Source organism: Oncorhynchus mykiss, chromosome 15 (assembly GCF_013265735.2).
Source record: "Oncorhynchus mykiss isolate Arlee chromosome 15, USDA_OmykA_1.1, whole genome shotgun sequence".
NCBI classification, from domain to species: Eukaryota; Metazoa; Chordata; class Actinopteri; order Salmoniformes; family Salmonidae; genus Oncorhynchus; species Oncorhynchus mykiss.
Genome location: NC_048579.1, coordinates 40,884,799 through 40,896,981, shown reverse-complemented (window position 1 = coordinate 40,896,981; position 12,183 = coordinate 40,884,799). Strand labels below are relative to the sequence as shown.

The window sequence follows — 12,183 nt, the reverse complement described above, 5'->3', positions numbered from 1 at the left end:
GAGCTTTTGTGAATCATCACAGTACAGTTGAAAAATATGTGGCAATTAGAAATCCAATGTGGATGGTGTTAAGAGATAAATTGGAGGGATTGAATGGAGCTGAAGGGTTGGACTGATAACAACACTTGAAGTGAACCTCGATTTGAACAGGGCTACTTCTTCATTACACAAAGGAAAAACCTCAACCAATTTCTAAAGACTGGTGACATCCATCGGAAGCGGTAGGAATTGCAAGAAGGTCCCTTAGAAATCTGGATTCCCAATGAAAACCCATTGAAAAGAGTGACCTAAAAAAAAGGGTTTCCTCAGGGTTTCGCCTGCTACATAAGTTCTGTTATACTCACAGACATGGTTCAAACAGTTTTAGAAACTTCAGAGTGTTTTCTATCACAATCCACTAATGATATGCATATCTTATCTTATGGGGATGAGTAGCAGGCAGTTGACTTTGGGCATGCATTTCATCCGGATGTGAAAATACTGCCTGCCCCCTGTCACCAAGAAATGTCCTTATTTTTGAAAGAAAAGCACATTTTTTGTCCTTTAAAATAACATCCAATTTATCAGAAATACAGTTGTTAATGTTGTAAATTACTATTGTAGCTGGAAACGGCAGATTTTTTATTGAATATCTACAGTTGAAGTCGGAAGTTTACATATACTTAGGTTGGAGTCATTAAAACTTGTTTTTGAACCACTCCACAAATTTATTAACAAACTGTAGTGTTGGCAAGTCGGTTAGGACATAATTTTTCCAACAATTATTTACAGACAGATTATTTCACTGTAACAGAATTCCAGTGGGTCAGAAGTTTACGTACACTAAGTTAACTGTGCCTTCAACTTGTTATGGCTGCAATCCCCCTATCGGGATAAGTGTCATCAACAACCACTGAATAGCATAGCGCTACATTCAATAAATATTACTACAAATATTTATATTCATGAAATCACAAGTGCAATATAGGAAAACACAGTTTAGCCTTTTGTTAATCTACCTGTCGTGTCAGATTTTGAAATTATGCTTTACAGCGAAAGCAATCCAAGTGTTTGTGTAAGAATCATTGATCGCATAGCAAAACATTATGTACACTAAGCATTAAGTATTAAGTAGCTAGGTCACGAAAATCTGAAAAGCAATCAAATGAATTGTTTACCTTTGATCTTCGGATGTTTTCACTGACGAGACTCCCAGTTACACAACAAATGTTCCGTTTGTTTGTCGCGTTATGTTCAGAAATCCACAGGAAAGAGCGGTCACGACAACGCAGACGAAAATACCAAATAGTTTCCATAATGTCCACAGAAACATGTCAAACATTTTGTATAATCAATCCTCAGTTTGTTTTTAAAATATATAACCGATAATATATCAACCCGCAAATAGCTGTCCAAATTCTGTTGCGCGAGCAAAACTCATGTGACCACTTGACGCGATGTTATCGTTCTGGCTCATTTTTCAAAATAAAAGCCTGAAACTATGTCTGAAGACTGTTGACACCCTGAGGAAGCGATAGGAAAAGGAATCTGGTGCATATCCCTTTAAATCCAGCAAAGGGAGGCTATGGAACATGGAGTTTTCAAAATAGAAGCCACTTCCTATTTTGTTTTTCCTCAGGGTTTCGCCTGCAATATCAGTTCTGTTATACTCACAGACAATATTTTGACAGTTTTGGAAACTTTAGAGTGTTTTCTATCCAATACTACTAATAATATATTAGCAACTGCGACTGAGGAGCTGGCCGTTTACAATGGGCACCTTTTCATCCAAGCTACTCAATACTGCCCCTGCAGCCATAAAAAGTTAAACAGCTTGGAAAATTCCAGAAAATTATTTCATGGCTTTAGATGCTTCTGATAGGCTAATTGACATCATTTGAGTCAATTGGAAGAGTACCTGTGGATGTATTTCAAGTCCTAACTTCAAACTCAGTGCCTCTGCTTGACATCATGGGAAAATCAAAAGATATCATCCAAGACCTCAGAAAAAAAGTTGTAGATCTCCACAAGTCTGGTTCATCCTTGCGAGCAATTTCCAAATGCCTGAAGTTACCGCGTAACGCTTGGTCGAAAGAGTCTCCCAAATGAACAATGACCCTAAGCATACTTCCAAAGTTGTGGCAAAATGGCTTAATGACAACAAAGTCAAGGTGTTGGAGTGGCCATCACAAAGCCCTGACCTCAATCCTATAGAACATTTGTGGGCAGAACTGAAAAAGCGTGTGCGAGCAAGGAGGCCTTACAAACCTGACTCAGTTACACCAGCTCTGTCGGGAGGAATGGGATAAAATTCACCAAACTTATTGTGGGAAGCTTGTGGGTGGCTCCCGGAGCGTTTGACCCAATTTAAACAATTTAAAGGCAATGAATGCTACCAAATACTAATAGAGTGTATGTAAACTTCTGACCCCCTGGGAACGTGATGAAATAAATAAAAACTTAAATAAATCACTCTTTACTACTATTCTGACACTTCACGTTCTTAAAATAAAGTGGTGATCCTAACTGACCGGTTGACAGGGGATTTTTTACTCTGATTAAATGGCAGGAATTGTGAAAAACTGAGTTTAAAAGTATTTGGCTAAGGTATATGTAAACTTCAGACTTCAACTGTACATAGGTGTACCCATTATCAGCAACCATCACTCGCGGCAGGGTAGCCTAGTGGTTAGAGCGTTGGACTAGTAACCGGAAGGTTGTGAGTTCAAACCCCCGAGCTGACAAGGTACAAATCTGTCGTTCTGCCCCTGAACAGGCAGTTAACCCACTGTTCCCAGGCCGTCATTGAAAATAAGAATTTGTTCTTAACTGACTTGCCTGGTTAAATAAAATAAATAAATAAAATGTGTTCCAATGTCACATTGTGTTAACCTTGGATTAGCTATCTCTTTAAAAGGTTAATTGATCATCAGAGAACCATTTTGCAGTTATGTTAGCACAGCTGAAAACCTGTTCTGATTTAATTAATCAATCAAATTGGCCTTCTTTATACTAGTTGAGTATCCGGAGCATCAGCATTTGTGTGTTCGATTACAGGCTCAAAATGTCTAGAAACAAAAAACCATGCGAGAAACTGCGAAGAAACTGAAAATCTCGTACAATGCTGTGTACTATTCCCTTCTCAGAACAGCACAAACTGGTTCTAACCAGAATAGAAAGAGGAGTAGGAGGCCCCGGTGCACATCTGAACAAGAGGACAAGTACATTAGAATGTCTAGTTTGAGAAACAGATGCCTCACAAGTCCTCAACTGGCAGCTTCATTAAATAGTTCTCAATGTCAACAGTGAAGAGGTGACTCCGGGATGCTGGCCTTGTGGCAGAGTTCCTCTGTCCAGTGTCTGTGTTCTTTTGCCCATCTTAATCTTTTCTTTTTACTGGCCAGTCTTAGATATGGCTTTTTCTTTGCAACTCTGCCTAGAAGGCCAGCATCCCGGAGTCGCCTCTTCTCTGTTGCCGTTGAGACTGGTTATTTGCGCGTACTATTTAATGAAGCTGCCAGTTGAGGACTCCTTAGTCAAATAGCCCTTTCACACCGAGCTGTCTGTTTTTAAAATACTAGCACACAGGTTGGACACCCATGCATACCCCACAAGACATGCCACCAAAGGTCTCTTCACAGTCCCCAAGTCCAGAACAGACTATGAGAGGCGCACAGTACTACATAGAGCCTTGACTACAGGGATCTCTATTCCACATCAGGTAACTCGTGCAAGCAGTAGAATCAGATTGAAAAAGCAAGTAGAAATACACACTTATGGAACTACAAGAGACACACGCAAAGGTACACATGCATACGCACACATTGTGATATTGCTGTATAGAACATTTTGTGTTGTGGATATGTGGTGGTGTAGGGATGTTATATGATGTACTGTTTTATATTTAGCTAATTCAGTACAAACAGTTCACTGTTTTATCTTTTGTTTTATATGTCATGTGGGTGCTTTGGTGTGTTTGAACCCCAATACAAAAAAATACATGGCGTTTGGAACCAAAAATCTCAAGTTTGGACTCATCAGATTTCCACTGGTCTTATGTCCATGTTCCTCGTGTTCCTTTGCCCAAGCAAGTCTCTTCTTCTTATTGGTGTCCTTCAATAGTGGTTTCTTTGCAGCAATTTGATCATGAAGGCCTGATTCACTCAGTCTTCTCTGAAAAGTTGATGTTGAGATGTGTGTTACTTGAACGCATTTATTTGGGCTGCAATTTATGAGGCTGGTAACTCTATCCTCTGCAGCAGAGGTAATTCTAGCTCTTCCTATCCTGTGGCGGTCTTCATGAGAGCCAGTTTCATTATATTGCTTGATGGTTTTTGCGACTGCACTTGAAGAAACTTTCAAAGTTCTTCAAATTTTTCCCGAATTGACTGACCTTCATGTCTTAAAGTAATGATGGACTGTCATTTCTCTTTTCTTACTTGAGCTGTTCTTGCCATAATATGGACTTGGTCTTTTTACCAAAAAGGGATATCTTCTGTATACCACCACTACCTTGTCACAACACAACTGATTGGCTCAAATGCATTAAGGAGGAAAGAAATTCCACACATTTAACAAACACAGCTGTTAATTGAAATGCATTCCAGGTGACTACCTCATGAAGCTGGTTGAGAAAATGCCAAGTGTGTGCAAAGCTGTCAAGGCAAAGAGTGGCTACTAAAATATATTTTGATTTGTTTAACACTTTGTTGGTTACTACATGATTCCAAATGTGTTATTTCATAGTTTTGATGTCTTCACTATTATTCTACAATGTAGAAAATAGTAAAAAAATAAAAATATAGTAAAGATAAACCATTTAAATAGTAGGTGTGTCAACTTTTGACTGGTACTGTATATGGCTGTGTATTTAAAATATATATATATTTAACCTTTATTTAACTAGGTAAGTAAGTTAAGAACAAATTATTATTTACAATGACGGCCTACATTATGCATATGGTCTTCATAGAAAGTGTTACCAAAATTGTTTATATAACCTGACCATAACATGATGAAATACGTCATAATAACGTCCATGCAACCAGCTTTGCCCATGAGGAAACACAGTCATTGGATTGCCCCAACTATTGACTGTCGTTGTTTTTTCTTTTCTTATCCTTGTCACCAACTTGTCCTCATGTTGCCTCTTCCTCCCGTCTCTCCTCATCTCTCCCTGTTTCTTCCTGTCTCTCCCCGCCCTCAGCCTGCTCAACAACTACATGATCTGGAACTTGGTGCAGAAAGGAGCGTCCAGTCTGGATCAGCGCTTTGAGAACGCCCAGGACAAGCTGCTAGAGAGCCTGTATGGAACCAAGAAGGTGTGTTTTTAGGCTGAGTCCTACTTTTGGCTTCGGTTAAAAGTAGTGCCCTAGGGATAACCCTGCGTCAGTAAATACCTGTTAGGGCCAGTTTCCCAGACACAGATAAAGCCTAGTCCTCGACTAAAAAGGAATTTCAATGGAGATTCTCTGTTGAGCATGCTTTTTAGTCCAGGACTATGCTCAATCTGTGTCAGGGTAACTAGACCTGGTGATTTTTATGTGAGACTCTGTTTGGGCTCACAGCAAGGAATGTATGCTGCCTCAGCACAGTAAACAGCTGGTGAGAAACTTATCTCGTGTGTGTGTGTGTGTGTGTGTGTGTGTGTGTGTGTGTGTGTGTGTGTGTGTGTGCTCGCTCAGTCCTGCACACCTCGATGGCAGACCTGCATTGGGAACACAGATGACACGCTCGGCTTTGCCCTGGGAGCACTCTTTGTCAAAGCTACGTTTGATAAACACAGCAAAGAGATTGTGAGTATAATAGGTGCACAACTGCATTAGTCTATTCAAGTGTTTTACCATGGTGAACAATCCATGACTGTCCCCTAGTGGTTACCATGTATAGGCCTAATGAAAGGTAATCATAAAATTATCTTATTTGCTAGGACATTATTATAATTTTCATGAATAATCTATTTTAAATGCTTAAATGTTTATGAATACTTAAATGCTTTGTATAATGTTACAAATGCTTATGAATTGTACAGATTATAATGTTTATATATTTCCTGTAAATTATTATAAATGTTTACATTTAATTAAATACTAATTTAGTAATAGTTCTCTGTCCTGCAGAGGGGAGAGACCAATATAGGAGAGAAAAAACATGCTATTAAAATGGAGAGATTGTTATTGGGTAGAGAAAAGAGGGGTAAGTAGAAGAGAGCGACATGGAAGGGGAGAGAGAGGAGGCACAGAAGAAGGGCTGGTAGCTTTATACAGGTTGGAAATAGACTCTCACGTGCAAGTGTTCTTGGTTTTTATTATAATTCGCGAGGATTCAGATTGCCACGGGTATTTAGTCCATATCTAAGTGTAATTGTCAAAGAAGGATCTACATCATCTTTCCCTCTTTCTTGCTTCTTACATTTAATGTCTGTCTCTCACCCCACAATAAGGCAGAGGGGATGATCAATGAAATCCGTACTGCCTTCAAAGATGCTCTTGATCACCTCAAGTGGATGGACAAACAAACGCGTCAGGCAGCCAAAGACAAGGTCAGAGATGATGTCACCTACTGGATAGGCTATGTATGGGTGCCAGAGGCTATCTATGTCTGTGAAAGAATGTGTGTGTGCACGCGCGTGCACATGCATACCTGTGCACACCTGCGCACATGTAAGAGAGAGAGGACAGGGAGGGATGGGTTTACAGGTTACAATACAGTAGTTAGCCCTCTTTTTCCAGACCTCCAAATGTTGAAACCAGGAGGTTTCTTGTCCCCTTCCTCCATCTTGCCCTCTCTTATCCCTTTTGCTCTCTTGGTCTTCAGGCAGACGCCATCTACGACATGATTGGATTCCCTGACTTCATCCTGGAACCCAAAGAACTGGATGATGTTTATGACGGGGTGAGTTAGTACCTTTTGTTGAGATGTGTCATGATTGACACATACATTGAGCCCCATACATTGAACCCTGTGAGTTCTTCAAACAAGTTGAAGTTGAAGTTGAAGGTGAAATGACAAGGACACCTTTTAATGTTTCTAATCAGTTAGTAATTATTTATTGCCCGTCTTTCTGTCTGTATGTCTGTCTCTCTCCACAGTATGACGTCTCGGAAGAAAACTTCTTCCAGAACGCACTCAACTTCTACAATTTCTCCGCCAGGGTGATGGCCGATCAGCTCCGCAAGCCTCCCAACAGAGACCAGTGAGTCTTCATCAGCTGCACTCATCATCATTATCAACATCACCATCGTCATTTGATCTGAAATTGCGCTCTATTCCCTATAAAGTGCACAAATTTGACTCTGGTCAAACACTACATTAAGTTGGATGCTTTTTGCTCCAGTGTTGTCTGGTGTCACGGAGGACAGGCTCATTGTATTGGCTTGAGCACAATGAATGGAACGGTATCAAACACATACTATTCCATTAAGCCCATTTAAGAATGACAATTAGTCGTCCTACTCTCACAGGTTTGCTTTTTTATACACATCTCTGCCATCATCCTTCTAGATGGAGTATGACCCCTCCCACAGTCAACGCCTACTACATGCCCACCAAGAATGGCATTGTCTTCCCAGCTGGAATCCTTCAGGCACCCTTTTATGCCCAGGATCACCCCAAGTGAGTGTGTGTGTATGTGCGCGTATGTGTGCTTCACTTGCTTTTCTGACCCCATGTGAATTCTCTGCAGAGCACTGAACTTCGGGGGGATAGGAGTGGTGATGGGACACGAGCTCACTCATGCCTTTGATGACCAAGGTTAGTGTCCACATTTAACAGATTCCACAGAACTCGTGGACGCATCCTCACAAAACACCAACTGACCAACACACACTAGCATGCATGCACAGACATGATTACTAGGTGTGCATGTTTGTGAAGATTAAGCATTTTTTAAGATGATTTTTCCTTAATCAGGCAGGGAATACGACAAAGACGGGAACCTTCGACCATGGTGGCAAAATTCCTCTGTGGAAGCATTTAAGAACCACACGGAATGCATGGTGGAGCAGTACAACAGGTTTACAATCAATGGGGAGCATATAAATGGCAAGCAGACGCTGGGAGAGAACATTGCTGACAACGGAGGCCTAAAGGCAGCCTATAAGGTGAGTAGGTCTCCCTACTTGATAATGCATTACATTTAGTTGCTCACATACTAACTTATTTATCACTGTAATAATTATTAACTGTAGTAAAGTTCAGTTATTTTGTAACAGTAATGGGGTTGAGCAGTTATAGCTCAATCCATTACTGCCAAATCCATTGCTATGTATTTATAAAGCAATTGCATAGTTACTACTATGTAACAACATGTTACTATGATGTTATTACGGTTTTATTTCACATGCTGTCAGTGGTGGGATCCTGGACAGCATGACTGTTATTATACTATACAATAGTCGTACTATACTTCACCTCAGGGCCATCAGAGTGGCGGATAATGTTATTATTGTAAAAACAAATGTCCTGTTGTGTTCAGGCGTACCAGGCGTGGGTGCAGGAGAATGGTGAGGAGAAGAGGCTGCCAGCGGTCAACCTGACCAATGACCAACTATTCTTTGTGGGATTTGCCCAGGTAGGTGATGGGAGTGTCAACTAGATACGTTACACACATCCTGATAAGGTTCACGTATCAAATACTCATGATTAGGGCTCAGGGTTTGCAGGACAATATCATAAGCTATAAAACTAGGGGCCCAAGTTTTTCAAGTCAGGTCACGCTCTCAGGATGAACTCCTACATCATGATATAAGACAAGGGGGTGAAATGAGAGGGAGTTCACATGCAATTTGGGGTGAAAGTAAGAGTGGAATATTAAAACTACTGTTGGAGAAGTGGATGAACAAATGTGGGTACAAATGAATAAAACACTATTTTGGAAACAGAATGAGTATAATATGCAACAGTTGGGAAGCTAGAGAGGAGAATAATCTAGCTACTGCCTGTTTAATTTATCGGAAGTTCCTCTCTTCTCTCAGGTGTGGTGTTCCGTGCGAACCCCGGAGAGCGCCCACGAAGGACTCATGACGGACCCCCACAGCCCCCCAAAATACCGCGTCATCGGCACCCTCTCCAACTCGCCAGACTTTGCTGAGCACTTCCAATGCCCCACTGGCTCCCCTATGAACTCGGGTCACCGCTGCGTGGTGTGGTAGGGCCTTAGAGAACCAGTGGGGGGTGCTGTCTGTGGAAGCTGCTTGGAGAATCAAGAGGAGGAGGAAGAGAACCTCTAACTAATCATCTGATGTTTTTTCTTCTAGTTTTCTTTTCTTTGTACATGATGCTGGATTACTAGTGGTTTGTAGGTAGAGCAGGACAGACTCAGGTGAGCGAGAGGGAGGCACGTCACATGGAGAGAAATGTTGTAATCTGCTGATGTGTTTGTAATTTCAGTGTTATGGTATTTTTCCTCTTTCTCCATGCCCCAGTCAACCCCTCCACCAGTGGGGCACAAAGGCACGTTTTATTTATTATTTGCAGGACTTGGTAGGGGGCCGGGGAGGAGGAGCCACTATAGACTGTCTATCCCCTCCCCTTTCTCTGTGCTACTGTGTTTTCTCTGTACTCGCTGTGTGTCCTGTTTACAATTTAAACCGGAGCCCTCTATTGACTGAGGGCTCTCACTGAAACCACTGTAACATCACAGGATGGATTCAGCTGCCTTTGTGACCTCGCAGGAAGCACAGAAACTTGGCTGTGACATCACAGGATGGGTTCAGCTGCCTCTATGACCTCACAGGAAGTGCAGAAACTTCACTGTGATTGAACATTGTATATGGCTTTATCTCAAATGTCATCCCTATTCCCTATATTACTTGCCTTGAGGCACATAAGGCTTCCACAAGAGAGCACCACTGCTTCCGGCCTGCATTTCTTATATAGTATACACATAGTACAATGTGGCTGATGGAGCCATATAGACTCAGCTCTCCCTCTTTCTCTGTTACTTCACATGAAGTGCACTGGCTTCTGTGAGTCCTCACAGACACCACTCAGCTCCCTCTGTGACATCACAATGAATCTTTTTGAATGTGCTTCATTGTGACCTCATAGCAGGGGCGAGGATCTTAATATTCAAAATATACAAAATCAAAATCATCATACACAAAATCAATAGACAGGTGAAAGCAATATTTAAGCATACTGATAGGCCTTGCCACCATATTGCTTATAGCTATCCCATTTCTTAAAGATTGGTGGAGAGCAGTTTGAGTACATAGAAAGGATACATAGGAAAGCCACTTAACAATGTTGATCCAACCAGGAGTAGGGTGCGTTGCCCCTAGATGCTGATCTTGGTTCAATTTAGCATTTTCCCCAACAATGGTTAAGATTAGGAATAGGGGAGGGAAAGCTGATCGTAGATCTGTATTTAAGGGAAACTTCACACTGAAGCATCCAACCACAAGATGAGCAGAGGTCCATCTGGGACCTACAGACAGTGCTGGACTGGCTGTGACTCCGGTTGTAGGGACACTCACCACTTGCTTACCTGTGTGTTTTAGTTGTTGTTTTTTATTGGCATATTCTGAAGTTGACAAAGTTAAAATGACATTCTCATTTTTAAAACTGCTTTTTGCCAAAGATATTATTATTATCATGTTTTGTTCCTTGTCTCCAGTTGATTCTTTGTTTCTCTGTACGCTAAGGGGCCGAAGTTGTGTATGTGTGTATGAACAGCCTTCGAAGCTTGTTTGATGTTTACTGTGTTTAAGCTGTCAGCTTCATTGCAAAAGGTCCGTTTCTGCATGTGTGTGTATGCTTGCGGTTGAGTGGGTGCGTGAGCTTGTATGTGTGTGTGCTTGTTCGTGGGTGCATCCGTGCGTAGTGTGCATATGTACACGTGTGCATATGTTTGCAGATTGCTTTGATACTTCATCCCCACTTACGTTGGACTATCAACAATGTCAAGTCAGCTGCAGTGATTTCACCTCACATTCCAAAAAAATGTATTTGAAATGACTGGATATGTTGAAGAAGAAATATGTTCCTAAAGAACTCCTTGTTTGTACATGCTCTACTCCAAAGTGCTGCAAGACTGTCTTTTCGTGAGGGAGGGTGGGTACAGGATACCTTTGTTAATCTGGATATTCTTGGACTCTTGTTCAATCAAGCTATGTTAATGTTTTATCTCTACTTGCTCCTGTCTGCACTTTGCAAAGTTGTTTCACTAGAAGACATGTGTCATTACTCATGAGCATACTAGCACTGCACCCCACCACACGATACACCAAATCCTAACCCATACAGGACAATCCCATTGTATCACGTCAGGTAGATGGAGTTGTGCTGTCTAATGTAAGACCATGAGGTTTAACCAATTACAGTCAGTTGATATTGGCTTCAATCAGAAGCCCTCCTGTTAGGTGAACTGCCCTGGAAAGATCTGCCATTCAATTTCACAACAATAAAGGACGCTGATGATTCATCCTCCTAGTTCATTATAACGGTCAGTATCATACATTTTGTGCAATCAAATATCTAACACAGAGAGAGTTAGCTATGTCTATTATGCACTACACATTTAGAATTGAGCGTTGTGCCCTCCAAACTCCATGACGAGGTACACAAGGCCAGGGGTTAGAAGTCAGGGGGAAGTGCTTTCACATAGAGGGTTGGTCGGGGTTAGCCTTAAATATTTACTTCATGAAATACACAGGTCTATATTTAAAGTGCAAGCAAAAATTATAACTTGAAAGTGTGTAAAAGCCTTTAATTAGCCAGCTAATGCCATTAAGTGTTCTCTATTTGGTCTGATGTGCTGTGTACCTGTCAGTCTCTGTCACTCCACAATTCTCTTATTTCTTCAGCCATCTAGTCATATACTTTTCACACTATCTGAACTGTATTAAAGCCTGGTGAAGAGAAAGCTATCATTTTACTTATTTACTTACTTATGCTTTTTTATTCCTATGTGGAACATTATGCTAAAAGCTACCGGCCCGCATTTCTTGGAGATGAGTGTTGAAATTAAAAACTGAAGTCAAAATAACTTCACTTTTAGTGACTTTTAAGGTCCATTTTGAGCTTTGATAGAAACAGGACTGCCAGTGAGACTAGACAAAAACCACCAGGGTTGTGTTCATTAGGGCATGCAACGGAAAACATTAAAAAAATGTTTTGCAATGTAAAAAATGAAAATGAGCATTTGTTATTGGAACAAGTCCAGGTAGTCCCTCACTGTTTCAGCCCATTTTCATCTGTTTG

At 41.1% G+C, this 12,183-nt stretch overlaps 1 protein-coding gene across 5 annotated transcripts in view; it reads left to right on the top strand.

Annotated features, from left to right (window-relative positions):
- Positions 1 to 11,845, top strand: part of LOC110490062 (endothelin-converting enzyme 2) — an 88,396-nt gene extending 76,551 nt beyond the window's left edge. For all 5 annotated transcript variants that reach the window (XM_036944356.1, XM_021563190.2, XM_021563191.2 and 2 more), the window contains 10 exons: positions 5,186 to 5,300; positions 5,664 to 5,774; positions 6,422 to 6,520; positions 6,796 to 6,873; positions 7,071 to 7,174; positions 7,483 to 7,593; positions 7,664 to 7,731; positions 7,891 to 8,081; positions 8,456 to 8,551; positions 8,955 to 11,845. In XM_036944356.1, coding sequence (XP_036800251.1) covers positions 5,186 to 5,300; positions 5,664 to 5,774; positions 6,422 to 6,520; positions 6,796 to 6,873; positions 7,071 to 7,174; positions 7,483 to 7,593; positions 7,664 to 7,731; positions 7,891 to 8,081; positions 8,456 to 8,551; positions 8,955 to 9,131 — 1,150 coding nt within the window. In that variant the 3' untranslated portion in view covers positions 9,132 to 11,845. The remainder of the gene's footprint in view (positions 1 to 5,185; positions 5,301 to 5,663; positions 5,775 to 6,421; positions 6,521 to 6,795; positions 6,874 to 7,070; positions 7,175 to 7,482; positions 7,594 to 7,663; positions 7,732 to 7,890; positions 8,082 to 8,455; positions 8,552 to 8,954) is intronic.
- Positions 11,846 to 12,183: the final 338 nt, after the last annotated feature.